The sequence below is a fragment of the Siphateles boraxobius genome, unplaced genomic scaffold (assembly GCF_051911475.1).
Source record: "Siphateles boraxobius isolate OS27281-9 unplaced genomic scaffold, OSU_SipBor_1 7, whole genome shotgun sequence".
Taxonomy (NCBI): domain Eukaryota; kingdom Metazoa; phylum Chordata; class Actinopteri; order Cypriniformes; family Leuciscidae; genus Siphateles; species Siphateles boraxobius.
In genome coordinates this window covers 26,039,116-26,059,780 of record NW_027509197.1, presented here as the reverse complement: position 1 = coordinate 26,059,780, position 20,665 = coordinate 26,039,116, and the positions used below count along the sequence as shown (strand labels likewise).

At 37.0% G+C, this 20,665-nt stretch overlaps 2 protein-coding genes across 4 annotated transcripts in view; both read right to left on the bottom strand.

Moving 5' to 3' along the window:
• The window catches only part of vangl1 (VANGL planar cell polarity protein 1), a 49,361-nt gene extending 30,436 nt beyond the window's left edge, over positions 1-18,925 (bottom strand). Inside the window, exons 1-2 of one of the 2 annotated variants that reach the window (XM_077215457.1) lie at positions 18,760-18,925; positions 3,435-3,652 (exon numbers count right to left, since the gene is read on the bottom strand). In XM_077215457.1, the coding sequence (XP_077071572.1) occupies positions 3,435-3,505 (71 nt within the window). In that variant the 5' untranslated portion in view covers positions 3,506-3,652; positions 18,760-18,925. Of the gene's footprint in view, positions 1-3,434; positions 3,653-17,141; positions 17,390-18,759 lie in introns of those variants that run through there. The other variant, XM_077215458.1, reaches the window with a different exon arrangement.
• The window catches only part of LOC143723295 (ladderlectin-like), a 259,996-nt gene that overhangs the window by 92,722 nt on the left and 146,609 nt on the right, over positions 1-20,665 (bottom strand). The window lies entirely within an intron of this gene.

Sequence of the window (20,665 nt, the reverse complement as noted above, 5' to 3'; positions counted from 1 at the left end):
CGTTTCACAACCTAGCATCCTGACGGTCATAGAACCTCACAAAATAATGATTTGGAACACTCTACATGTGCAACAAAAATAGTGGGGCACATGGAAAATTTGACTGTCAATTTAGTTTGACGTTGGCATATTGATAAACTAATGCAGCTAAACTAGGTTTTGGAGACGTCAGAAGATGCAACTCTGGGATTTTAATATTTTGACTGGAGAAAAATAAACTATACCAGTGGTTCTCACCTTTTCAGCTAATAATTCACTACACAAAACAAACTGTATCATGATACTTAAAAAAAAAAGTTATTCATTTTACCATCGTAAAAAAAACACTATTAGAGTTATTTTAATATCATTAATATACTATTATAGTTTTTTTTATTAAGATTACATTTTTATTATTATTATTTTTTGTTTTCATTTACATTTCAACATTTTAGTTATTGTTGTGTTTTTGTCATTTTTAAAAAATATGTATACCTGTATAGTTTTTAAGTTGTAGTTTATTTAGAGAAAGTTATTTATTTAATGATAAATTTTGCCTTGGGAACTAGCTGAAATAAAATGTTTTTTTTATGTTTTATTTTATTTCAGTTAGTGTTCTTTTTTTTCCAAGACGTTTTTTTTTATGGTTTTAGTTTTACTATACTAAACTTGCACTGCACAAGACGAGTAGTAAAAATTTTAAGTAAGCATTGTTTTTTTGCAGTCTGTGATAGGGTGACCAAATTGGGAGCTTTGTCCCGCGTCCAGGAAGACGTAAGCTGTGTCCCATCTTAGTATTTTTTTTCTTCCCTTACAATACTACAATAAGAAATATAAGAAATACTAAAGATAAGATTGGCTTTTATCCATGTGCCCAGATGTATGTTCTAGCTAGAGCGTGAAATTTATCAAGCAACACATTAGTAGAGAAGGATTTTTCCGCTGTTGACGACAAGGCGGAGCAAAGGATTTAGTGTGGACCTCATAAAAACTTGTTAAATACAGCTACACCAGCCAGGACTTCATCTAGACACATTCTGGATAAGAGCATCCTGATTAAACCTGCCAGATCCAACAACAAATACTGGTTCAAGATACACTGAATATGGTAAAACTCCTTTAATGTTTGCATAGTCTAATAAAAGGGAAAAAAGTTGCAACTTAAGAGCATTTATTTTAGTATAAAATGTGATTTTTACCTGTTGCTTAGTTTATTATATTTGGCAGACTGAATAGGTTCTGTAGAGTAAATAGGCTATATTGTTTCACTCAAACCTGGGTAAACTGACTGCCAGTCATTTTATCTCTCACACACGTGTCCTGCAAAATAACATACTGTCCTGCAACAGAGCAATAACCGGGTGGTCATTCTAATCTGTGACCCTATCAGAACAGATATGCAACCCACCAGCTGAGAACCACTCAACAATACTGTTCTAAAGTGACTCTCTGATTAAAGATCAGTGAGTATGTGTAAAGCGAATGCATTATGAGGATTAGAAAATTGCTTTTGTCTACAATGACTTTTAACTGTTAAGTTTGGAAACTGGTTGACAGTTTATAAAGGTACATGTTTTGATAAGCTAAAATAACTTATATTAAAACATTAATTCCAATTCAACCTTTAAAATGCTCCTGTACTTTTACGGCTAGTCATCACAGACCCCGACCCCCTGTTGCTTAACTCTAATCCTGGACAGCCTGGGCATAGTGGGAACGAGATTGTGTCGTATTATAGAACATCTACAGCTGAGCCTGAGGGACTAAGCCAAACAGCTGCTACAACATTCAACAAAGTACAAAGTTCAAGATTGATGGACAATCAATTATTAAAAAAATAAATTTAATGAAAACTTTACCTGAAATTGGGTTTAAAGCTCAAACAGATCTTTAACTTCTACACTACACCATATTCTCTAATTGTTCTCCCTTCTTGGTTTCAAGACTAAACTTCTTTATATTTGCTTTTAACAGTGCTAAAGGTATTGGTACTGAATTTCTAAAGAGATTCTTTAAAAATGCAATCAATGAATAAAACAACAAAGCCTCTTTTCCCAGCAGTGCAGATCTACACAACGTTGTGTGTATTGCAGTATTGTAAATACCCTGCAGGAAGCATGGGAATGTAATTAGAAGTTATGTAAACTGGGTGTTGAGGCTGAATGGGAGAGGCAGTATGATAGCCCCTGGTGAAACACTGAGGTGTCCGTCCCCACCCAGGTATTATAAATGTGTGTTGATGTCAAATGTGGAGCTTAGCTTAGTTTGGAAATTGGACAAAAATGTTTTGATCCTGCCCACTGAGCCAAGGGAAAGTGGCCAGATCAGTGTATGCTGTAGACGTAGACAGAGAGAAATAGATAGTCTGAAACTGGTGTGTGGAAAATAAAGCGAATATGTTTTAATAATCACTATTTTAACTATCATTTGCACATCTTTCACGAGCCAGTTTTGCAATGCAAAAGATTAGAACCAGACTGAGTACTAAACAGGCACAATTATATAGAGATGATAGATGATCGAATTCATCCAAAAATAGTTATTGACTGATAGGAGTATTAACGAAGGAAAGAGAGATACACAAGTAGAAAGTGGCAGGACGTTTGAAAGCCAACAGAAAGACGACATACATTTGTGGAATTCTCATTCAAGACGCATACATTCTCTGCTTTCATGCTGGAATTCCACAGGCCTGTTTGGGCCTTTCACATGAGTTTTTATAGGAAACCTAACAATAGTGAAGCTCAATAAATAACTTCCTAATTACAGTGGGTGGGGTCAAAACTGTCTAAAAGCATTAAAGCATATCAGAAAGCACTGACAAGGATAGCTCGGAGAATTTGTGGACTCTCTGGCTCAGATCACAGCAACTAAAATTGCCCCCAAATCTGTGAGCAAAAAGGCATACAAGCATTAACAATTATTTATGATAGGAAACCACTCAAGCAATCTCACAATTGTTGTGGACTCAAACAAAAATCTTGAAGTTCAACCTAACAGGCTATATTTTGTTTGTTTAAATGCATCTAGAATTACACAAATAGAGTCTTCATCTAATGTGAGCATATTTCATATTAATTATATTTGTGAGACTGAATGAAGAAAAATGACTGGGTGAACCTTTAACCAAGAAAATTTCTTTAATGAGTTATGACACTGATTACCTTTTCAAAGTAATATTTTAGAATCATCAGAGGCAAATTCTCAATAATTTAATCTGAAAGTAATTAAAGACATCCTGTCACTAATGAGCAACGGAATAATTTCACAGACAAATTCACTTAAATTCGTTAATACACTTAAAGCTTGAAATAAATGCAAAATCTTTTTATGATGATAATATTCATTTTCTGCATGAATAAAGGAGAGGAGAGGAGAGGAGAAAGAGAGTATGATGTGTACTGTATGCATGTGTATGTGTATGTGAATGCACATGAGGCAGTTCAGCCCTTTACCTCTGTTTGTTTGACCCTCGTGACCTATTGGAGTGGTGGGAATAACCAGAGTGGATGGAATCCGTGTCCATGGCAATACTGTCTGTGCTGTGATTGGATTAACACAGCAGAGGGAGGAATGCAGAGACAGTGAAAGTGCAGACGATGATCAGGACATACATGAAGTTGCGCAAGTTGACAGGATCGTCTCTAGGGGCTTTCTGTTATCAAGCATTAACCTAAAGAGAGGAAGAGAAAGGAAGAGATTTTTTAACAAACTCCTTCCTTATACCATAAATACATCAAATACAATGTACGTTACTGAATTCAGAGCTCTTAAAATGTTCAGGGCTACCTCAAGTCAGTAAAAAAGAACTACAATACAGTGCAGTAGTCTGGTTCCAGAAATAAAAATCTTTTCTTCATAGAATAATAATTTATTTACAATAATGTATTGTTAAGACTGCCATTGCCGTGAAAGACTGCAAATTATCAAGTTAGTTTTCCTAGACTCTCAACCTATTTATATATTTATGTTTAAAAATGCACTAAACTATCAAAAAAAATTAAAGTTTTAGATTTACTACTGCATCGCTACAGTAGAATTTTTTTATTTATTTAATAATAAAAAATCTTCGCATTTGTTAACCACAAAAAAACACTTAAAAACTCAACCTAACAGCCCACATTTCGTACTTTCGTACAAATACATTCAGAACAGAAACAACAAGCAGCAAAGCCTAAAGCACTGTAAAGCACCTCAGCTGGCATCAACAAGCTCAAGATGCATTTGGTTCAGTACTGCTCAACTTTAGCCAGTTCAGAAGCCAAACTAAAATTATTTTGCTAGCAAAAAACAAGTTTCCCTTACGCTTCCTCCATCCTAGCTGGAATATATCTGCTAGTGATAAATTATTAAAGAATGGAAGGTATGATCCTTAGGATATCTAGTTCATTACTATTCAGATATTCCTTTTCATTACTATGCCCCTATTGCCCGCTCACTTGAACTCTTGTGGAAGCTATTTTGCTTAGCCGTTCTGTTTGAGCCTTTTTGGTCCTCAGTTCTTCACCTTCAGGGAATTCTGTACAGACTGTTGGGTAGGGATGGGAATTGATAAGATTTTATCAATATCAATGCCACTAACGATTCTGCTTATCGATCCGATTCTTTAACGATTCTCTTATCGATTCCTGATAGCACTGTGTGGGAAAAATTAGTCTTTTTCGGGGGGGAAAACAAGTCGTTTTAATGCTTACACTTGACTAAGCAAACTGTACTTTTTATGTAATTTCTGTAATAAATGGAACCTTATTGTAAAGTGTTACCGATTAGTTATACACCGATTAAACGTCCCGTGAGTTCAGTGTTGGAAAGATCAGTTGTTTTAACCATTCATTAAAACGAATCGGTTCAAATGAGTCATTAGTTCGCGAATTGGACGTGTCATTATCGGACGTGTGCGCGTTGTGTGATTATCCCGCCAGTTGGGACATCCCACAAGATGTGTGTCATCACAGAAAACATTTCATCACTGGATCGTTTTTTTTCGTTTATTTGAAGTGTGATTATGTCAGCTGAATGTGCGGAAGACTTTTCAGAGAAGATAAGGCAACGTATTTTAGCACAATTCACACCCAGCGGCAATTCAGGAAAAACAAATCTCCGAATGCTCCACATAAAACTTTAGTCTCCCTACCTTACCATCGTGTCGTTTATTTTGATTAATATGTGCGAGGGAGAGAGGAAGACAGCGCTTAGTTTTGAGACGGTGAAGCCTACTTTCGCCTTGCTCCGAAGAGAGAGAGTGCGTGCGCGCGACCGGGGCTCTCTCTCTCTCTCTCTCTCTCTCTCTCTCTGCTCGATCAGTTTAACATGCGCCCTGTCACAAGCGCAGCGGTTCATCTACATTACCAGAGAGAGACAATTTTACTCACTGATCAAATAAGACTTTGCAGGACAAAGATTATCTTTGGACGCGGTGCTATGGTGCTTGATAAAGGACAAAAGGGACAGTTGTGAGTTCACGGTCTGTACATACTATGGCTGACTCAGAGCAGGAGCATCGATAAGAGGACTCGTTAACGTCGAGGGCATACAATATCGATGGATCGTAAAATTTAGAACCGGTTCTCGAGTGGAACCGGTTTTCGATTCCCATCCCTACTGTTGGGTGCTCGGTTTCATAGCGTTGCTTTAAATTTGATCTTTGAAATTGCGATGCTACACCAACGCAAAGCAGACATATGCATTTTCCCACACAATTCAATCAAATTTAGCCAAGCCAGCATGCTGGCCTGGTAATGTTATTCATAAGCCCTGAACAAAAACATAAACAGTTATTCTGGAGGAAAAAACTTTTAACATCACACTGTCATTAAAGAGTCTCATGAGGCTAGCAAGCCAAGAGTATCAAGGCTCTATGCTGAGACTTCCAGCACAGACCTTGTGCATTGATTTATCCACTCATAAATTACTAATTTGGAGTGCACACAAGCTCTAGTGCCACCTGCCATCTCAAAGAAAGCAACCAACACATCAACACACACCTATAAGAGGATTTAAGTCTAAAAATTTGATCACGGCATGGCACAGCAAATTTATTCCATCATAAGTCACTTGCATGATCATCATGATGGAATTAAATTTGGCATTATACTTTCTTCCTCTCACATTTCCTGCCATTTCCTGTTTGGCATGGTAGGCTAATGGATGACAATGTTGATGTGGCAATCAGGGTAGAGCCGAGAATCGTGGGAACGGAGCAATTCTGGTGGCATGAGTGCTAATGAGCGTCACCTGCGAGGAGATACGGAGGGATAAAAGGAGGAGAGACGACAGTGCAAGACGAGAGAGGACCAGGCCTGGATTATGTGTTGTTGTTAATTTATGAGGCAGTCATCTGTGATGGTTTCATTTTGTTGTTTGTTTATTTTGTCTAAGTTTGTTGAACGATCACTGGTTCCCGCCTCATTTTTCCCTGAGCCTTAAACCTTGCTACAGTTGATATGTTTGGTCTTGGTAGAATAGATTTGCTACGCTACAGCTGTTATTGCTGCTGCTGCTGCAGAGTAAGTACGGATCTTGCTATTGCCAATACATACTTGCTCACAACAGCGTGTTGGGTAAGACTTGCTGCTGCTGAACAATATAGCATACATGAATTACCCATAGCAGATCTATACTAGGGGTGGGAATCTCTAGGCACCTCACGATTCGATTCGATTACGATTCAGAGGCCTGCGATTCGATTCAAAAGCGATTATCGATTATCTGAATCTTTTGTGTGTGTGTGTGTGTGTGTGTGTGTGTGTGTGTGTGTGTGTGTGAATATAAATACTTTGCTTTAAAAGTACAAAGTAATGACCCATAAAGAATTAACGTACAATATATTTTATTAACATTGCAAAGAACCAACAGGAAAATAAATGTGTGCCTGAACTAGCAGCATACTTGTAGTAAATTAATAATATAACAACAACAGGTGTTCTGACGATTCATGCTACCCATCGAGATGTGCTACTTACTGGTGCATGTGCAGACTCATTTTTCTTCTGCTTACCACGCCCATAAATCTATGCATCCTTGCTGTGGATACTTGTAGGAAACTTTGACAGGTCAAAGATGAATATTTGATGATAATTTTTACTTTTCACACCGTTTTAAAAATAAAAACAGTACATTATACTGTACTCTTAACTTCGAATTTTATTATAATTTTATTTCATATAATAATATCATTTTTACTTGTTATATCAAATGTGATAATTGCTAGTTCATTTAAAATATCCAAATATGCTCCCCATACACTTACCCTGATTAAAATGAAATAACGATGTTATAATATTGTGAGATTTACACCATTATGGAAACAATAGAGAATGAATCAACATTATCTATGATCGATTCGCGTTTGGGTAGCATTTTTCGACAAGGCAGCAGAAATCGTCTGAACACCGGTACAGCCCAGAGCCATAGAGAGAAACGGCTCTGGTACAGCCGAGTGTTTTTCCTCCTCTGGGTGGAAACGTGTCATATGGCTTCTCATATTTGTCGTGTTGCCGAAATATTTTAGTTTTATTCTACAAAGCTTACAACTAGTGTGGCTCTTGTCCAGCTCCTTTCCCCCTTCAACTTCATAGAAGCCAAAATATTTCCACACGTCAGCTTTTAACGAGGAGGGTGTTTGGATTTCGCGCTCAGCCATCGCGTCTCTGTTATGTGCGCACGCCACAGACAGACGGTCCGGGCACTGCACTTCCGCGCTTCAGAGTTCCGTCTTTTGCGTTCCGTCAATATTACGTCATTATAAATAGGCTACATATCTAAAAAAAAAAAATTTTTTTTTTTTGAAAATCGATTTTTGACATTTGTGAATCGATTCAGAATCGTCCACGTCCGCATCGCGATGCATCTAAGAATAGTGATCGACCGATGTATCGGTTTACCGATATTTTTCCCGATATTTAAGCATTTTCCCATAATCGGGAATCGGTTTTGTAATATCGGATTTTCCGATAAACGGCGCCATCTTGTGGCCGTTTTGAGAATTCCGCCATTGCAGCCCGCGTCTGAGGAGATCAGTCAATAACAACTCTGTGCACAGGTAAAGTATATGTTCTACTTGCTTTGCTTTAATTATTCAACTTTATTTAACATAACAGACATGCAGAAATGAGATTTGAGACATAAATTCCTGATATAGTTTATTTATGCAGCTTGGTTCTAAAAAATTGAGACGAACTCATTGAGCCACGTAGCGTAATCCGTCACGTCCTTCCCCAATAAAGACGTAACTTTACATTAATTAAATAAAACAGACATGCATGAGTGCATGTTGAAAATAAAAGCGCTGAATTTAATTCTCTATCTGTTGTATTTGCTCACCATTAGTCTCGAAAAAAAAGATCGTTCATATTGCTGAGCACTCACTGGGTTGATGATCAGGAATGCTCAAGCACGGCCACTGAATGAAACTTTTGACAAGATTATCTTGTTTAAACACCCTAGATTATATTATCATTTACTACATAGCAATTATTTCGCTAATACACATCTAAATATACCGCATTGTGGAAATTAATTATTTATTATCTGCACACGCGATCGCGGTTGAGTAACGTATAGCCTAATGTTATAGTTATGTGTAAATGCATAGATAAACAGCACTTTGTCATAAAGCATTTCATGATCTAGACCGACAAAAATATTAATAATAATTAATAACATACTAGTTGGAAAATGCAATGATGTATGCTGTTTTGTTTGTTACTTTCCTGATGTTATAGGCTATTCCAGCTAATATTATGCAGTGAATTAATATTACCCAGTGAATTATTCCTCACTCTTAGTTTAAACCTATTAAACGGCACATAAAACCTTCTAAAACTGTTTAAAATGAATTACATTTCTGCAAAGGTGATATGACTCCCCTGTCAATTATTTTTTCCATATGAAAACATTAGACTTTTAACATTTATTTTGCCTATTGTTAACATTGTTGCTTGTGATGCTTATAAATGATATGTATAATTTAGATATAAATTATATAATGTAATAATATAAATGTTTTTATTGTAATTTGATTAGTTTACCATTTATGAAAACAAATAAACATATCCAAATATGTTAGAATAGTTTTTGTGCTTTATTTTTTACCTCATCAAAGCTTTTATTTTTAAACAAAGACACTTAGTAACAGTGCACTTTATTTTTTGGACTCAGACCCCTCTATTTATTTGTGTATAAATATCAAGGGTTTTTTTTGTATGCAAGGAGGGAGTGATTGTTATAAATAAAATGGTTTGTTCAGTTCTTTTGTGTTGTAATAATTGTGCCAAAAACAGAAGTATAAAAGTAAATAAATATCGGTTCTGCATATCGGTTATCGGGCACATACACATGCAAATAATCTGTATCGGTATCGGTTATAAAAAATCAATATCGGTCGATCACTATCTAAGAATCGATTTTTTCCCCCACCCCTAATCTATACAGGTGGAGCTGGGGAAGTTGGAGGTTTTCTGAAGGTGCTGCAACTGCTACATCAAATGCTGACCAAGTATTTGAAAGTTGAGCAGCGAGCTCATTGTCTGCTGATACATCAGCTGTGCTCTATAGAGAATGATCTGATTGCAAGCAGATTGAGTTAAGGACCTATCAGCCTGCGCCATCTAGAGTTTCATGACAGAACATGGTCTCTCGTGGCGCTTTGCAGACTCTGCTCTGGCTGTGTGCGTTTATGTGTTTTGGAGGAGGCGTAGCTTTGGAGAGCACTCTGAAGGGAGGTTGGGATCGAATGCTTTTAAAGATAGCTTGCTATTGCTAGCCTCTCCAAAATTGCCTAGCCTACATTTAATACATTTAGTCCAGCAAAAAATTCACTGCGCTATTCACTGCAAATATTTACTCTAATTGCATTCTTTAAGCCTATCAAGATCTGTATATTTTATAGGTATGTATACCATCCTCTTGAAATCAGAAGATAATGATAGTAAACTTTGTACTGTAGAAGAAAACAATTATTTTGAACATGTGGTTTACCCTAAATGGGATGATAGTCTCAATTGCTGGTTTATCTAAGAATTTACAGGTAATTTACTGATAAACTACGTTTCTGATCAATGTGTGGTATGTGAGTTTGCCAAGATACCACTGACCACTTTCAAGTCTTCATTTCTCTTATCAATGGGAGAAATCTGACCTGGACAAGCACACATAGCATTCCTCTGGGGTTACCTCATAGTGCCCTGAAAACAAACACACACACACACACACACACACACACACACACACACACACACACACACACACACACACACACACACACACACACACACACACACACAAAGAATTCCTCTAAAGTTACTCCGTGTACACTCATATACACTAACAGAAAGTGTATCAGGTTAGTGAAGCTGGGGGCTTAACATTTTTAAAAAATTATTATATCCTATCATAAAGGAGAAGAAAGCAATTACAGCCAAATGTTTAACAACTTCAGACAGGTTTCACTCTTCTTATCTCAGTTTTAACACTGTGTCGATCCATTACTATTCTGGAGACAATTCAAGGGTTGCTGCATATTTCACAGGGCAGCATAGGCCAAATAAATCTCTTTTGTAAAAAGCAGGAATGCAAGGTTTTGAAGACTTTGATACGTGATCTGTCTAGATGTTGAAATCTGAAATCTGGGATACACAGATTCCTAATTCTGGGTGAATCGTTTTCTAATCTTACCAGGCTTGCTCTATTGACTTTAATCAGTTTTCAGAGTTCAGATAAACAATAGGCCTAAACGGGAGAAACGAACAGCAGGCATGTTCAGTTTTTTCCCCCCCAAAAAAATCTCGGGCTTATTCTTTTTTTTTCCTCTGTGCTTTTTAATTTTTAAAAAATTGAGATGCAACATTAGATTTAGAAACATTTGTCACTTGTATTTCAGATACTGTGTGTATTTACGATACAACTAAGATTCGTATTAATCAAAAATTCAAATTCGCACATAGAAAAGAACATAAAAACAAAAGGAAAAAAAGGTGTACATACTGTAGTAAGTGATCTTACTGTATATTGTGAGACTGTACATTGATTTGTGAAAACAAAACCTCTCTGTATTTTTTTGTTTTTATTATAAAGGGATAGTTCACCCAAAACAAAAATTCTCTCATGTCTTTTCCCCCATGTGGAACACAAAAACAAAAAAAACATCTATTTTTGTCTTTACAATGAAAGCCAATGGCGTTTGTTAGTTTTGCACCCCACTGACTTTCATTGCATGGGCAAAAACATTTAAAACATTCTTCAAAATATCTTCTGTCTGGGCCCAGTTTTCAAATCATAATATTAGTCTGGGCCTCAGCCTATGGTCTCATAAATGGGCACAGTATCTTCACCATTACATTCACAAGAATTTCATGGCTCTGAACATCTACTTAGTGTTTGAAGCGAATGCTGCAATTTTGGAAAAGAAATTTTGCTTCAATGACCAGTGACCTTCAATTTCAGCCTGTCTGTAACACATTGCTATTGTATGGCTTCACAGGACTTGGAAGACATGTCACACTTATAATATTTTGGTGCCCTTCAAAATATCCATTCCCCATTTATTGTAATTTTATTGGAAATGAGCAACCAGCATTATTACAAAAAAATCCTTTTGTGTTCTGCAGAAGAAAGTAAGTCATACGCTGCAGAAACAGTGGCATATTTTAATGTGAGCTGATGGACAGTTGCTACTAGAGCATATAGTCAGAATGTAGTGCTAACTGGAGCAGGAGAGTCCCTGGAGGCTTTTACATTTAGCCATCAAAACTCAGATTTTCACAGCCATTACACCTACAGCATTAAGACACATCATTTGACAGAGAGGTCCACTCAGCCAACATAGCCTTTAACATATGTTCAAAATGCTGAGTAATGCATATCACATACATGTAGAAACACACATGCACACAGAAGACTTTCAGATTTGCCCTAGAGGCAGTCATGGATGATCAAAGGCAGAACAATAACATTTCTTCACCTTACTAAACAAGAATACAAGACAGGCAGAAAGACAGAATCAGAGAGTAGAAAGAACGAGAGTGAAGGGGGGAGGGACAGTGAGAGTGAAAGGTACAGAAGCAGAGAAAAAATACACTGTATTCTTTAGATTGAGCAAGCGTGACTGACACATAAAAGCAAACACACATGTATTGTACATGTACTGACATATATAAATCTAAATAAAACCGGGTATGTACGTACTCATGTATATACACAGATAATACATATATACACATATCTGCAAATATCAGCTAATCCTAAATTCACCATAAAAATCTAAATTGACAATTCTTATTTTTTATGGAATATGGGAGTGTTTATTATAAATTATTTATCCATGCACATCATTATTTTTTTTAATTCATGTTCGCTTTTAATATTTAATCAAAATAACTTCCCCTCCCTCTCGCGATAACATTTCTTCTCTTGACATGTTTTTCAGCATGAGGGCGGGACAACCAATCACTCGCATGAAATCACTGCAATAGCAAACCACAACCAACGATCCGATCCAATCAATTCCTGATGGACAAAATCATGCCCCGCCCTATATTTTTTCTATTCTGCTCATACGAGTGGCACAGGTTTGATTCTGGCCTGCAACAAATACCATTTCTCCCCTTTCCTACTAATTTCCTGCCACTAATTTTAATCTGTTAGTTAAAATGTAAATAGCCCAAAATGAATCCATAGATTTTACACAATGATTAAAGTAACACCAGGTAACTTTTGCTCTCGGGGTCCCCCTACAGTTGGGAAACAGTATTGTCCTCTACTACTGTCGTAAACTCTGTCATCGTGCATTTGTTGACAACCATGATATCCCTGAACACTGTAGGAGGAGGTCACATGCAGGTGTTCTGCTTGCGTCGCGTGTGAAATGTCTTCATCCCAGGTACAGTGGCATATATTTCAGCATGTCATATGAATATAATTTCATGGGTTTTATTTTTTTTCTAACGACAAATGATCGCGATGATCACGTTTACAAGCCAGTGTCATTATAGTAGCCTAGTCTATTGGTTACCGTTTTACTGAATCTATATGATACTTCAATGCAATGTTTGAGTGGTAGATAATAACCATATATCGTCAATATTATAATATCAAGCTACCATAAATAAATCTGCAAATTTTACAAATCGATTTGCATTATAGCTTGAGGCAAGACAAATAATCATTACCTGATTCATGAAGATAAACGGAGGATAGGATAGCTTCCGTAACATAGTCAGGCAGACAAAAAAACACCCCAGACTACGGGGTGTCATTGGTTGTTGCGTTAAATGTTACCCAGATACAATACTGCTATTTTCTGATTGGCTAACAACAACAGACGAACAACACCAGAGAAGACGCGCTTGAATTCATGCCTGTTCCACAGTGTGAGCGGCGCGGCCAGAGTTTTGGGCGCTGCGGCATATTAAATATATTACAAATCATTTTTCAGCGTGAGAAATACAATGTGTGGCGGGAGAGCGTGACAAAAGACCGAAATGAGTGACTGTCACGCTCAATGTATGACACTTGACAGCTCTGCGATTTTAAGGAAGTGGGGGTGGTGGTGGAAGTGACGTATATCCCGTAAAGCAGTCGAGTTTTGTAGTTCTCTTTGTTCGCCGGTTACTACCCGAAACCCGAATTTTAAAAGTACGATTAAAAACGCTACAGACCCCGTCAGGCTATGGCAGACGTGTCATTCAACCTATTGTAAGTCGATGTACCATCACAAGAGACTTGGAAATATATTATGAAGGTTGAAAAGTTACCTGGTGTTACTTGTGTGTATTATGGTGAAATGAGAAAGAGAGGCACAGCGAGTAAGACTACAAAATAGAAAAAAATGCATTATAGAGCCTTCCTCACTTTAATCTGGGTGTTGAGGCCAGATGGAAATTAAATAATTGTGTCAGAAACATTGGTAGCTCTATATTTAGCCAGCACAATCCACAGAACAGCTCTCTTTCTCAAACTGTGAGTGCAGTCTGTCTCTAAGGAGTAGATGTGGGGAAACCACCATACACAGACAGACAGACACACACACGAATAGTAGTCAAAACATCACAAGAGCTGCTGTTAGTGTAGTCCTCCTTTACAAGATGGACTTTCATTCATATGTTCCTAAGTCATTTCATTCATGCGCTTGTGAAACATCCAACTCTCACACTTGCAACCTTAGCTACACCACACTTCTGTAGTATTTTAAGTATTTGGATGGTTAAAGTATTATTCTTGCCATACAAACCAGCATTATTCTGTATACAAATACTCACTTATTATTTCTAGATATAAGCACATGCAAACACCTACTTTTGAGTATTGTCCAGAGTGATAGTTAGTGTAAAACTGTTCATTAAAAATAAAGATTCTATCAGCAGTGAATGTTTCAAGTAGAACCTTAACCATCAATGAATTAATACAAATAAATAAACCATTAATCTTAAAATTAAAATGATCTTCACACTAAGAAGAAACTAGCTCTTTTAAGAACAGATTACTGAAAGGTTCTTTTTTTTATACTCTCAATTTATTTTTAAGAGTGCTAACTGCTGTCCATGCCTGAAAGGCCACTGACGCTGGCTGGATAGCCCATCGTCTTTCACATCGCTCTTCGTCTCACTGTAAAATCACCACATGCTTGTGTGGTTAGCATAGTAATTGCAGCTAAGGCCAACATGAGCTCTTGAGGCATTTTACAGCAAGGCTGCCCCATGATAAGTGTTGTTAACGCTCCTGGGTGCTGTTTGAAGAAGCCTTTGCTAGAAGTCTTACCAGGTCAACACATGTTGTGGTGGACAGTATAACATACTATGAAATTAAAACTGAATGTGTGTGTGTGAGTGAGTTTCTGAATTTCTTATCAAGTCCAACGTTTTCAGGCTCCATGCCTTTCCGTGTTCTTCTTTGGAATACTTTTTAAACAATGATATTTGTTTTTTATTAAAAAACTAATCAAAAATGAAACACTGAAGTATTAAACATAAGAAATGATCTAATTTCAAAGACATGTGTGTGGCAAATGTGTGTGTGGCAATAGAAAGATGGTTTATAAATACATTCCAGGTACTCAAAAAACAATGTGGGAGACCTGTTTCTTTGCAGTGTTTTTGAGATAAAGTTTAGTGTTATTTTAGTGCATGTGAACATCAAACTTTTAGATAGGCCAATGTATAATTCATGCGCTGTCAGATATAAAATGCAAGAGTTGAACTGACAGATTAAAAGCCAGAGTTTGCAAGTGAGTGTTGTGTTGTTTTCTGATGTGCAAAAGACAAAATGTCTGCTTTACAAGAAAGACTGTCTCATTGCTTATTTCTAATGCTTTAAGAGAAGAAACACACACATCTACTGCTTATCAGGCAGAACAACACAGCAAACAACACATATCAGAAATGCACATGCTGTATGCAAAATTGTTACTAACACAACACTAACTCAAGTTTAACAATTTCAGATTTCACAATTCATTGATATGAGGGTCCAATGTTATTATCTGGCCTAGATTAGCTGGCAGTAGTTTCCTTAAAGGATTAGTTCACCTCAAAATGAAAATTTCCTAATGATTTACTCACTATCCTAGATATCCATGTCTTTCTTTCCTCAGTGGAAGAGAAAATAATTTGAGGAAAAATCCAGAAATGTTTTCTTCGAATAATGGACTTCAATGACAACCACTGTATTGAAGTCCAAATCAATCCAGTTTCAAAGGTCTTTGAAGTGCTTGAAAACGCTGTGCACGATCGCAGCTGAGTAGGAGGGTCTTGTCTAGCGAAACGATAGGTCATTTTCAAAAAAAATAATATATATATACTTTTTAACTACAATTGTGCGGATTGAGCTGATCTGCAACGCGCCGGGAACTACGTCATCACTTTGAAAGGTCATGTCCATGTCGCCGGCGCCAGTACCGCCCTACTGTTTACAAAGCGACCAATACAATTTGAACTATCCTCCTTTGCACGGTCGAGTGGGGTGGTACTTCCGCTGGCGCCGGCGACATTGACATGACCTTTCAACGTGATGACGTAGTTCCCGGCGCGTTGCAGATCAGCTCAATCCGAACAATTGTAGTTCAAAAGTATATAGATATATATTTTTAAATTGACCTATCGTTTCGCTAGATAAGACTCTCTTCATCAGCTGCGATCGTGCACAGACGTTTCAAGCACTTCAAAGACCTTTGAAACTGCACTGATTTGGACTTCAAAACAGTGGTTGTCATTGAAGTCCATTATTAAAAATCCAGAAATGTTTTCATCAAAAAACTAATTTTCTCTTACACTGAGGAAAGAAAGACATGGATATCTTGGATTTTCATTTTGAGGTGAACTGATTCTTTAAGAAAGAGAAGAAGCAAAAGGAAGCACAAGGAAGTCAAGAGATGGGAATTTACATCAGATGTGAGCAGTGTGATCCCATGGTGAACAAACGTGATTTCACCAGGTACAACATTCCAACCAATCAATCAGATTTCAGGGACAAGTTTACAGTTTATGTCAAATTTAGGCTTACATCAAGGGTTAGGTGCTTCTACATCAGGGTTATTCACATATAATTTACCTCTGATTTCAGGGATAAGTTATGAGTAGAGTTATGTTAAGGGGTAGGGATAGGACTAAATATTCGCACAGGAATGTTGTTCCAGGATTGACAAAATATGTTGACCCAGGAACATAATCACAGTGACAGTGATTATATATACTCAATGCAATAGACATGTCACTTGATAAGCAAGTTAAGATAATGAGCATGTTACAGACCACATTTTACAATAACAACTTGCAGTAAGGACACCTGTATCTGAAGAAAAAAGTAGCCTATGTGTATGCCCAATAAAAAGAATTTACAAACCACTTAATTTTGGAGAGATGCTCTGACTAAACATTAGTTTTAACAACAGCAAACATTTGTTATTCCACACTTAAGAATAGAGAACAAAGTCAGAGAATAATGTGAAATTAAATAGTAAACTCAGCCAGCAATCATAATAAGCACATCCATAAGTGTTAGTAGCCTATATGTAAAAAAAGGAGATAGATTAATAGCCTACTGCAGACCCATGCACCCTTTTAAAGATAATCAACCCCACCCCTTTTTTGTCATGATTATATGATTTATACCTTATAAACAAAAGAAAGGAAATTAGTCAATCAGAATTAAAGTTAAACGCATCAATTTACCCTCTGGCGGCACCTAATCCAACGCAATTCTTTACGCAACGTAAAAAAGGCACAATTATCTGTTTCATTCCTGCAAGCCTTTCGTTGTTTCCACCCGCACCACGCATTCAAAACAAAAATGATCCACTTTGATATTTAACATATATTCGTTTCATTTTGCAATAATAATTTCGAGTGCAGCCCCTCCGCCTAAGAACACTCAGTGATGAAGAAAAGAAACGGGAACCGCAAGAGGTCATAAATCGCATGTAGCCTTATGGGCGTAAATGATAGCGTTGGAAGACCGGTTCATTTGAAAGAATCGGTTCGTTTGGATAGTTCATTTCAATAGACAGGTTGAAAGGAGATTCACCGATTCGTTTCATAGCTCATGGTGCTCCAGAAGCAGTGGCATTTTGATGTTAAATTATGAAAAAAGTATAATACAATAATAAGAAAATGTAATAATAAAAGTAATAAAAATAGGAATAAAACAATAAAATGTTAATAAAAACACTACATTATTTAAGATTTAAAATAATGTATACAATTTTGGACACTTGTTTTAGCTGATATGGGGTGCGTTTCCAAAAAACATCGTCAGCCAACTATGGTCGCAAATTCCATTCATCTTTGTCGGTAATGACGGAACTTGCGACCATAGCTTTTAGGAAACGCACCCCAGGTTGGTTTACGCTGGTCAAGCTGGGACAGGACAGAACACCAGCTTTGCCAGGATGGAAGACCATCTGAATCCAGCTACTACCAGCTTAAACCATATAAAACAACCAGCCTAGGCTGGTTTTAATCATAGGTTTTAACAGTCTTTTTTTTCCAGATGATTTTTCTTCTTCAATTCCGTGGTCATTCCATGGTTATATGTTATCATTATATCACTTTCCCCAGCTGTAAAACTATATTTAGTTCTGTCTTTATTAAATGTTTTGTCAATCCATTCCTTGCTCTGCTGCTTTGAGAATTGGTTCCACAGAAAGGTTAAAATGACTCGGCTCAAAAGAACAATTCTATGGCGAATCGGACATCTCTAGTCATGGATACATCACCCAACTCAATGGAATGCCAACCATGTGCTTTAAAGAGGGGAATCACTGCCTCTAATACATCCGATAAAACAACAAAGAAATATATAAACAAGCACTCTACTGGGTACGAGCGTGATCCACCCAGAGGCATTTTTGGAGGCGACTCAATGCCACGAGACACGAGATTAATGAATATATTAAGAAGTCAGCCCACTGCACAATAAGAAAATGTGTTTTTGTTATTAGAGGAAATGTTACAGAAATGCATCACAGGTGCTTCTACATTAGCATCAAGTGTAATGTATCGATAGTGTTATTAGTTACCTATGAATTTTCACAGTGAATTTTACGGGTTAATTCGTCTAGTCAGGAAGCATCAATAATGATTTTCGTTGTAACCCTGCCATAAGGACTATAATCAATACACTGTATGAGCAATGACTTAAATCTGTAATTTTAAAGACAGCAGCTGGGCGTGAGAACTTTAACAGCATGCATTCCAGTGTCTTCTAACGCCAAAAGCTGATCACTTGTATTTAGATCAATGCAGTGAGCACAGAATAATAGACAATAGGTAGGCTAGAGTAGAAACTTACCAATAGTGGCCACGCCAACATCCCCGATAAAATGATCCGACGATCAATACACTGTGCCCAGATTTACCCACTTTCATGCATTGCGACCAATCTGACGGCAGTAATGATAGTATCATTTACAGGCGGAGCACACATGATACACTTTGGCAGAAGAGGTGGAGGGACTGAGACTCATTACAGTGTGGAGCGCTAGGGGGAGTTATCGCCTCTAATTAGACGCACACTGGTACTACACACACACACACACACACACACACACATACACACATGTACATCTGTACCAGTCTGTATGTCTAATTAGAGGCGATAGATTGTGTATATATATATATATATATATATATATATATATATATATATATATATATATATATATATATATATATGTGCGTGTGTGTGTGTGTGTGTGTGTGTGTGTGTGTGTGTGTGTGTAGTACCAGTGTGTGTCTAATTCACGTATACGTTATTATATATGTTTAATTAATTGTAGTAACACTTTATTTTTGCTGTCAGTATGCATTAGTGGGGGATTTACCAGGAAGGTTTACCAAAAAGTGACTCTTCCTACAATGCACACCGTTCCACCAGTAGGTGGCGACAAGTGAATTTCTTTAAGAGTGAGTCATTGACCTATTGATTCAAACGATTGGTTCAAACTCACTTCTTAAAGGGTTAGTTCACCCAAAAATAAAAGTAATCACCCTCATGTCGATATAAACCCATACGACTTTCATTCATCTTCGGAACACAAATGAACATATTGGAAAAACAATCTTGAGATTTCTGTCCCATTTACAGCTACGCAACTACTTTTTATATTTATAAAGAGATCATAAAACTAATCCATATGAATTGAGCGGTTTCACAATTTTCTGAAGAAACACAATCACTTTACAGTATATGATGAACAGATTTAATTTAGCCTTTTATTCAAATATTTAGGCTACATTACATTATACTTTTACAGTAATCATTTAGCAGATACAAAGCGACTTACAAATGAGGAGAGCAATAGAAGCGATTAAACTAACAAAAGGGCAACAATATGCAAGTGCCGTGACCAGTCCCAGTCAATCCAGCACAGTACACATAGAAAGGTTTTATATATGTATGTATATGTATATGTATAGTAAGTGTTAGTATTAAAGGGTTAGTTCACCCAAAAATGAAAATTAAGTCATTAATTACTCACCCCCATGCTGTACCAACCCCGTAAGACCTTCGTTCATCTTCGGAACACAAATGAAGATATTTTTGATTAAATCTGAGAGGTGGATCACTGCTACATAGGCTGCCAGAGGGAATGAAACTTGACGGCCCAGAAAGTCATTAAAGAACATGTTTAAATATTCCATGTGCCTACAGTGGCTCAACTATAAGTTTATCAAGCGACGAGACTACTTTTTTCCCGAAAAAAAAACATAATAACGACTTTATTCGACTATTCCTTTTCATTCCTTGTGGGCCTGAGACGAGAGTTCAAGAGATTTCCACGACGCATGCGCGAGAACTGAACAAGAAGTATTAGAAGAAGAACGTCCTCTTCTCAGTTCTCGCGCATGCGTCGTGGAAATCTCTTGAACTCTCGTCTCAGGCCCACAAGGAAGAAAAGGAATAGTCGAATAAAGTCGTTATTATGTTTTTTTTTTCGGGAAAAAAGTATTCTCGTCGCTTGATAAACTTATAGTTGAGCCACTGTAGGCACATGGAATATTTAAACATTTTCTTTAATGACTTTCTGGGCCGTCAAGTTTCATTCCCTCTGGCAGCCTATGTAGCAGTGATCCACCTCTCAGATTTAATCAAAAATATCTTCATTTGTGTTCCGAAGATGAACGAAGGTCTTACGGGGTTGGTACAGCATGGGGGTGAGTAATTAATGACTTAATTTTCATTTTTGGGTGAACTA